Source organism: Macrobrachium nipponense, chromosome 21, assembly GCF_015104395.2.
Source record: "Macrobrachium nipponense isolate FS-2020 chromosome 21, ASM1510439v2, whole genome shotgun sequence".
In the NCBI taxonomy this organism is placed as follows: Eukaryota; Metazoa; Arthropoda; class Malacostraca; order Decapoda; family Palaemonidae; genus Macrobrachium; species Macrobrachium nipponense.
In genome coordinates this window covers 80,534,033-80,544,032 of record NC_087212.1, presented here as the reverse complement: position 1 = coordinate 80,544,032, position 10,000 = coordinate 80,534,033, and the positions used below count along the sequence as shown (strand labels likewise).

Here is a 10,000-nt window from a genome sequence, read left to right as displayed (position 1 = left end):
GAGAAACGAAAATATGTATTATAAGTAAATATACGAAGATGGCTTTCTAAAGCCTGCTCGATTCTGAGGAGAATCGAGCAGGTTTTTGAAAGCTCTCTCTTGTATATAATATATATATATATATATATATATATATATATATATATATATATATATATATATATATATATAATTATTCTATTATTATTTACATTTATACCGCTGTGGATTTCTTGACCACTTTAAGTACCTCATGATATTGTGAGATTTTTATGGATGGTCAGTTTATTATAAACATAATAAACACAGGAAATGACAGAGAAGATTTGGGGTAGGTAAGTATAGTAGGGGACTGGTGGCAATAATAAACTCAGTACAATACAGCCTCAAGCAAAACTGAGGACGCCAAAGCACCAGGTCCATTAGAGGTGTACACTGGAATGTTAAAAGTGTATATATATATATATATATATATATATTATATATATATATATATATATATATATATATATATATATATATATATAGTCTCAGTAATTGGGCGGCTACTTGGAAATCTTAGCTTGATGATGAATAATAGTGCCAAGACTAGGAAGAACATTCTTTAATATTACGAGCTTTCGAGGTTTAAAACCTCATCTTCAGGCTGAAAAAATGACAAAGATGAGAAATCACTAAAAATTACATTAAAATGAATTGTCTGATTAAAAGCTTCAGTAAAAACATAAAATAAAACGAACATCACATACAAACTAAAAATTAAAAATTACGAAAAAACTAAAACAAAGCGCAAATCATACAAAAACAGAAATAAAAATTAAAATAATATGAAAGGTAAACAAACTACGCTCAAAAATAAAATAGCTAACGACCCACTTTGTGTACCTACTATGAAACTATATGATAGCTAGTTGAATACCGGACGAGTTGTTGTTCAATTCCGGTTTCATTTTCTAAATATACAGCGACTCTGAAATTAAAAGGTCCAGTCTATTTGAGCAAAAAGACAGTACACTAAAATCTAGGTGAGTGAAAGGATGGTCCTGTGCTAAACTGTGTTCATTTATGGCAGAAAAAGGTCGTTTAGAAAGAGGAAACCTAGTTCTAACAGAAAGACCTCTGTGTTCCAAAATTCTGTGTCTAAGCCAGCGGGAACTGGATCCCACGTATCGCAGACCACACTGCGAACAGGTAAACAAGTAAACGACACTCGAATTAAGGTCCACAGGAAGAGCAGGCTTCTCCCTCAAAAGTGATCCTACAGTAAAAGGGTTAGTAAAAACAAATTTTGAGAAATTTTGTCCCAGACCGGTGTACAGTACTGCTAGTAAAGATATAAAGTATATTAAATTGCCTTTCCTTGGTCATAGTAGCTACTTGGTACGAAAAAAGTTACAAGAAATACTTAAGCATAGTTTTCCTCATATAATTAATATCTACTTCTCTAACTGAATGTTTTTCCAGATTATATACAATTTTCTTGAAAATATAAACCAAGGATATATATATATGTATCTATATATATATATATATGTATATATATATATATATTATATATATAGATGTAATTATATGTATATATATGTATTATATATGTGTAATATATAGTGATATAATATATGTATATATATATGTATATATATATGTATAATATATGTATATATATATTGTATATAGTATGTATATATATATATGTATATAATATATATGTATATATATATGTATATATATATGTAATATATATATGTATATATATATATTGTATATATGTAAATATATGTATAGATGTATATATGTATTGTATATGTGTATATGTATATATATGTATATGTATATGTATATGTATATGTGTTATTTATATGTATAGTATGATGATAATGTATATAGGCATTTGGCTACAATTATCCTTAATATTTAATTCGTTCTGGCGCGAACCTTGGAACCAAGAAATCAGGACGTTCATTGAAGCAACTTTAACCACACAGCTATTAATTCCGAGGTAGAGCAAATTAGGTATTAATGGACATTTGTAGATTAAAGCATATATATGAATCACAGTGATGTGATCAGACTCATATATTATATATATATATATATATATATATAGATATATATATATATATATATATATATATATGAATAACTTGATCACGAAATATATAAAATGTGACGCTAGGTATAAATAAAGGTAATGCCACAGAGGAAAATTAAAAATACAGGACAGGTAAGTATATATAAACGGACATTACATGATTAACAAAGTTCCAGGTCACTATAAAGAACTGAAATAACGTCTGTGGGCTAGATTGAAGATTTAAAAGCAGCCACCCATACGTGGGCACAGGTAATTTAGCCAGAAAACAATACATTTTGTTTTAGGAACAATGAGACATATACAAACGGTCTCGCTATGCCATTCTATACCCGCAAATTTTCTTAGCTCGTCAATCAATCGTCTTCTTTCTCTTACCCTGCATCGTTTGCAATCTCTAAGGACCCATTCTGTTATTCTTTTCGTTCATCTATCATCTGAGATTCTCATTACATGTCCTGTCAACGCCCATTTCTTTTTCTATTTTGATGTTAAAATATCCTCTCCTTTAGTTTGCTCATATGTCAATGTTGCTCTTCTTAGTATTATTTCCATCATTTTCCTTTCCATAGCTCTTTGAGTTGTAGCCAGCTTTTGTTCTAAGGCTTTAGTAAGGCTCCAAGTTTCTGATCCATAATTGAATACTGGTAGTACCATTTAATTAAATACTTTTCTTTTTAGAGAAAGTGGCATTATACTTTTCATAATCTTATTTTGTTTACAAATTTCTCTCCATCCCATGCTTATTCTTCTTTTAATTTCGATCTCATGCACTGGGGAGACACTTAATGTCTGTCCTAGATACGTATATTCATTAACAATCTCTAGAGGTTCGTCCATAACCCTTATTTGTTGTCTTTCTGCATTTTCATATTCATTTTCAGTCCTACATTTCTGCTTTCTCTTCAAATCTTCTATCATCTTATGTAATTCACCCCTGATTCACTGAGTAGAGCTATGTCATCTGCAAATCTTAAGTTGTTAAGGTATTCCCCATTAATGTTAATCCTTACATTATATATATATATATATATATATATATATATAGTATATATTATATATATATATATATGTATAAAGTTACTGTTTTTGAGTCTTTCCCATACAATAGGATGCGAAATTGAAACCCCTTTAAAGTTTTGTCCTGATTTTGGTACAAATTTGTAAACATTTGCCAAATTCCTATAATATATTACAAAGTCGCTGATACAACTTGACGGCAATCAAATGAAAACTCATGACGGGAATAGTAATAATAAATGAACTCAAAGCTCGCTGAAAACCACTAATATATGGGCGGGTCCAACAATTCACCCAAGGCTGAGTCAGCTGATTGTCTGGCACCTCATTTTAACATTCTCCTTCGGCGGAAGTGTATCGAGAGAAAGGGAAGAGCAGTGGATCCATTATGCTCTGAACAATGCAAACAATTACAAATAAGAAACTCGTTCTAAAGACATCATTATCACCTGAAAAACTTAAGTTTCCAGCACACTTGGCTCCTCATCAAGTGAAAGTGGAAAGATTCTAGTTTTGCTCGAAACCTATAATAAGAATTGCTTTCCTACTATAGCTGCGGGTTATAGAGGGTATTCAGGTATAAGAAAGGATATGACAAAACAGCAACAATATGGTTTTTCAAATTCCACGTACTTTTTTCTGACTTCCAGGTAGACACCCTGCACTCAGGAAACGTGTCCACGGTCCTGGGAAGAACGGCTTCTTTGAGATGTCGAGTTCTGGATCGAGGAAATAAAACAGTAAGTTGTACAGAGAGAGAGAGAGAGAGAGAGAGAGAGAGAGAGAGAGAGAGAGAGAGAGAGAGAGAGAGAGAGATGGGGGAGGTAAGGATTGGCTAGCTTTAGATAAATTCATATCATTAGCGAAAGAGACTGAAAGAAAAAACTTGCAATCAGAGTATACACAAACTTTAGAAATTGCATGATTAATATTTTGACCTTGTGGTAAATTTTCTAGTGTTTGCACTTTTTATTTGATAATATTTTTCAGAGATATTCTAACTCCAATTGATATGCCTATGAATAGCAACAGACTACCTGTGCCCTCATTTACCTAGACTCTTTTGGGGAAATCCACCCTGGAAAGATTGGCTTTCATCAATTCTCTGTCCCCAGTTCAGTGTTCATATATATATATATACTATATATATATAATATATATATATATATATATATATATATATATATATATATATATATATATATATATATATATATATGTATATAGTATATATATATATATATATATATATATTATATATATATATATATATATATGTATATATATATAGTATATATATATGATATATAGTATGTATATATATATATACTATATATATATATATATATATATATATATATATATGTATATATATATATATATATATATATATATATATATGTATATATATATATATATATATATGTATATATATATATATATATATATATATATATATATATAGATATATATATATATATATATATATATATATATATATATATATGTATATATATATATATATATATATATATATATATATATATGTATATATATATATGTATATATATATATATATATATATATATGTATATATACATATATAGTATATATACATATATATGTTATATACATATATATGTATATATCATATACTATGATATATATATATATGTATATATATATATATGTATATATATATATATATATATTGATAGGTATATGGAGAGATGATGTAAATTTCCAATCACGATATTTCAAATCCATTTGCAAATAACCTTTATACTGTGCTTTATTTTTACAAAAATACAAAAAAATATATTAACGTCAATTATGTACTCTCACAATAGTGCAGATTGTTTATTTTGTTATAAATTTTGGCCCGAGTGGGACTGAAATAATTTTACAGGTTAAACACATAAGTGTTTAATGACCAGCACTTTTTATGTGTTTAATGACCAACACTATTGATTTTCGTATTTCGAAATTATTTTGTTTTCATTAACATCTCATGAACAATGAAAGTCATAAATCGGCGGTATGGCTTTGATTGAAGAATTAGCCATTTCAAACAAGATGTTACTGAAAGATTATTCGGCGCTTTGGAATATCTATTGATCTATTTATCGTATCTATTTTAACATCGATAAATTTTTATTCGTTCACTCATTTTCTTTCAGGTATCGTGGATTCGCCATCGAGATTTGCATCTGCTGACTGTCGACCAGTATACTTATACTTCAGACCAGAGGTTTCAGGTCAGTAGAAACTGCATCATAGCAGGATAATAATATTTCTATTAATAATAGCCATAGCATTCCTAACAGAAACGCTAGCTGCCCTGGTTACGATATGAACTGTAGCAGTAATAGCTGCTATTGCTGGTGATGTACTTGAGATTTTTCTTTGTTTTACAGAAAATCTATAATTGATTTCGTTTCCCAATGGGCCCGATTTTACAATTACTCTGGCTGACGATGTTATATTTCGAAAATGGCTTAAGTATTTTTGTTCAAAATTATCACAAATCCTATGATTAAATGTGACCAGAAATCAGGACTCTGTCAGCTCTCTCTCTCTCTCTCTCTCTCTCTCTCTCTCTCTCTCTCTCTCTCTCTCTCTCTCTCTCTCTCTCTCTCTCTCTCTAAATAAGTGAATACATACTTTGTATATGATTTTCATTATTTATTCTATTAAAATCTATTTCTTTCGACAAGAATCGGCAAATCCAGATAATCTAAAATTTATCTCTCTTTTCCATGAATCGGTCAATGTCCTGCATGCCATTAAAATCAATTTGCTTATGAACCTTCAGCAAGAAGGCTATTGTCTCAAGGAATTTAAGCTAAAAGAGGTAACAAGAGAAGGAAGTTCAATGCTCGTGGTACTGTGAACTACTACTATTTCTAAAATCTGTATAATAGGAAGTAAGTGATAAAATGTGTTTGTAAATTTACTGATACGTGTGGTGGAGAATATAGCAAACATTTGTAGATATTTCATATACAATAGAAATCATTATTATTGTTATTATTATTTTTATTATTGTTATTATTATTTTTTGGTCTATCACAGTCCTCCAATTCGACTGGGTGGTATGTATAGTGTGGGGTTCCGGGTTGCACCCTGACTCCTTAGGAGTCCATCGCTTTTCTTACTATATGCGCTGTTTCTAGGATCACACTCTTCTGCATGAGTCCTGGAGCTACTTCAGCCTCTAGTTTTTCCAGATTCCTTTTCAGAGATCTTGGGATCGTGCCTAGTGTTCCTATGATTATGGGTACAATTTCCACTGGCATATCCCATATCCTTCTTATTTCTATTTTCAGTTCTTAATACTTATCCATTTTTTCCCTTTCTTTCTCTTCAACTCTGGTGTCCCATGGTATTGCGACATCAATGAGTGATACTTTCTTCTTGATTTTGTCAATCGACGTCACGTCTGGTTTATTTGCACGTATCACCCTATCTCTAACACCCGCCCCCCCTTTTATTAAACTACACAATCATAAACCCTTACCTGTCATCAATGGTGCTCTCTGTCTGCAACTATGTCGTTAGGCTATTAAGATCTCGTAAGTATAAAAATATTCTATTTATTACCCAGAGCAGTTTAATATAAAATAGAACAAAATGATTAAGCAGTCATAATGACAGAAAACCCAAATCTGCCCATAAAGAAACCAGTAAGTTAACATTCTACCCTCCTGACTAAGAATTCACTCCCTGACCCAAAATGTCAATAAGTCCTCGTATTAGTCAGGTTAGAGATTCCCGTCTCTAAATTAGCCATGGAATAGGACCCATCTGTAATAAAGATAATAATGGATAAAAGATACACTACACACATCACTCTTTTCAAAGTATTCACGTAAAGAGAGTATTTCACACTTGTCTCTCATTTCCAAAGGTAAAGGTTTTCTAAGTTTTTACAAAATATGTCCTACCTTTACGATGGGGCTTTCTCTCCCGACACTTGGAGTGTACCACCTCACCTCTTAGTGTTCACCGAAAAAGAATGTGACTTTCGCAAGTGCCTTGGACTATTAGGCCTGTAACATCCTTACAAACGAATGTACATGCCTCACGACAGGGTGAGTGATCTCTCGGTTAAACTGCTTGCGTATTCAAATTCCTTCCTCAAATAAACTGCCCCTACAGCTCAGCCTATCTCCAAGGAAGCCGTGATATGTGATTTCACTTAACATTACATACTTGTAAGATATCTGTTCTGATACCATAGTCCCAGAGGATCTTTGCCTGATCATTTTCTATCACGCCCTCAAGTTGGTGCTCGTACCACTTATTAGTGCAAGGTAGCTGGTGTTTCTTGCACAGGCTCCAGTGGAGGGCTTTTGCCACTGAATCATGCCTCTTTTTGTACTGGTTCTGTGCAAGTGCTGGACATTCGCTTACTATGTGGTTTATGGTCTCGTTTTTCATATTGCACTTCCTACATATGGGAGAGATGTTATTTCCATCTATCGGTCTTTGAACATATCTGGTTCTCAGGGCCTGATCTTGTGCCGCTGTTATCATTCCTTCAGTTTCCTTCTTGAGCCCTCCCCTTGCCATGTGTCATCGCTGGCTAGTTCTTTAGTCTGTCTCATGTATTGTCCGTGCATTGGTTTGTTGTGCCATTCCTCTGTTTTGTTTGTCTTTCTCCTGTCTCTGTATATTTCTGGGTCTTCTACTTTTATCAGCCCTTCTTCCCATACACTCTTGAGCCACTCGTCTTCACTGGTTTTCAGATATTGCCCCAGTCCTCTGTTCTCGATGTTGATGCAGTCCTCTATGCTTAGTAGTCCCCTCCCTCCTTCCTTTCGTGTTATGTTTTGTGTATTGTCATATGTTTCCTCGTTTTCTGGTCTATGCTGCAAAGTTCTGCCTTCGTCCATTCCACTATTCCTGCGCTGTATCTGATTACTGGCACTGCCCATGTGTTTATTGCTTTTATTACTGATACTTGACAGTGTGCGGGGTGGACGTGTTGGAGGTCTCACAGAAAAGATGGGTTTTTCACCCTTGGAGATTATACCTCTTATAGTAAGCAATGTATTAATAGTCTCTCCACGTAATACCCGGCGCATAAGCTGGAGAGTGCTGTGCAATTACAGATATATGAATATTCTTTACGTTCAATTTTTGTATTTAGCCCTCTGGACTGACTACTGTAACCACCTAAGGTCTCTAGTTAAAATTTAAGTTATATAATATGTGCACTAACTGTTATTACTCTCAATGCATATTTTTTTTCTCACCAATATTATTACTGTTATTGCCAGTATTATGATTACTATCTTTTATGCTACCTCAGCTATTTTGTGGATAAGTGCTGATTATTCATATTTTTTTTATCATGTTGTCTCATGTATCTAGATTGTGTATGTTACTGTCTGTATTTTTTATATTCCATGTACATGGCCCTGAGCTGAAATAAAGTATATTATTATTATCATTATTATTATTATTATTATTATTATTATTATTATTATTATTATTATCATCATCATATTTCCGGTGATGAGTTTTGACTTGAGTATCGCCTTGAGTCTCTGCATGTATTCTTTCCTGATCGTGTCCTTCATCTGTTGGTGTTTTATATCCCCTCCTTCCATTGTTCCCGGTATTTGTATCCCGTCTCATCTATGTGCTTGATGTTGCTCCCATCTGGTAGCTTTATCCCTTCAGTCCTTGTTACTTTGCACTTTTGAATGTTGACCAAGGCCTATTTTTCTATTCCAAACTCAATCCTGATGTCCCCAGATACAATTCCTTACAGTCTGGATTAGGGCATTTTACCATACAGCTTGATGTCGTCCATGAACATCAGATGGTTAATTCTGTTGCCTCTTTTCTTAAGTTGGTAGCCAGCATCCATCTTCTGCAGTACTTTTGTCATGGGAATCATGGCTACTACGAAGAGCAGTGGGGATAGTGAGCCACCCTGGAAGATCCCTCTCCTGCTATTAACCTCTGCTAGTCTTATTTCAGAGCTTGTAAGTATTGTATTTCAGTTGCGCATTGTATTTTTGAGGAAGCTGATGGTGTTTTCCTCTGCCCCATATATTTTTAGGCATTCTATTAGCCATGTGTGTGGTATCATGTCGAAGACTTTCTTATAGTCTATCCAGGTTGGAGCTGGTCTTTTGTGCCCCTACACTTCCTTCTGCAGCCTTTATGTTGGTGGGGGATGGTGTTTGTATCCTCTAGGTAGTTGTATAGCCTTTCACTGATGATACCTGTTAGTAACTTCCACATTATTGGTAGGCAGGTGAGAGGCCTGTAGTTACTGGCTATATTTCCCTTACTCTAGTCTTTCTGTACTAAGGATGTTCTTCTTGTGGTCATCCATTTGGGTGCATGGTGATTTGTGATACAATTCTGGAGTTGTTCTGCTATTCGTGGGTGTAGGGCCTTGAAGTTTTTGAGCCAGTATCCATGGACTTCATCGGGACCTAGGGCTTTCCAGTTTGACATTTTCTTTAGTTGGTGTCTGACTGTGTCTGTCGTGATCTCTGTGAATCTTTGTTTTATTCTCCCTGTTTCTTCTTCCTTAACTTCCTGGAGCCATGTTGCATGCTTGTTGTGTGATACCGGATTGCTCCATATGTTTTCCCAGAGTCTCTTACTTGGTTCGGCTTCAGGAATTTCTTGGTGGTTGTCTTCCCCTCTTAGTTGGCTGTATAGTCTTTTCTGGTTGGTTCCGAATAGTTTGTTCTGTTGGTATCCCTTATTCCTGTTTATGTATCATTGGATCTTATGTGCTTTGGCCTTAAGCCTCTGTTTTACATCTTCTATTGTGTTGTTTAGTCCTCTCTCCTGTACTTTGCATTTCTCGTGAGTTCCTCCCTTGTTTTCTTGTTTCTTAGCCTTTTTTCAGCCATCTCTTTCAGTTTACTCAAGTCA

At 33.4% G+C, this 10,000-nt stretch overlaps 1 protein-coding gene across 1 annotated transcript in view; it reads left to right on the top strand.

Moving 5' to 3' along the window:
* The window catches only part of LOC135198200 (zwei Ig domain protein zig-8-like), a 129,739-nt gene that overhangs the window by 87,950 nt on the left and 31,789 nt on the right, over positions 1 to 10,000 (top strand). The window contains exons 5-6 of the mRNA XM_064225778.1: positions 3,742 to 3,831; positions 5,272 to 5,349. Of these exons, the coding sequence (XP_064081848.1) occupies positions 3,742 to 3,831; positions 5,272 to 5,349 (168 nt within the window). The remainder of the gene's footprint in view (positions 1 to 3,741; positions 3,832 to 5,271; positions 5,350 to 10,000) is intronic.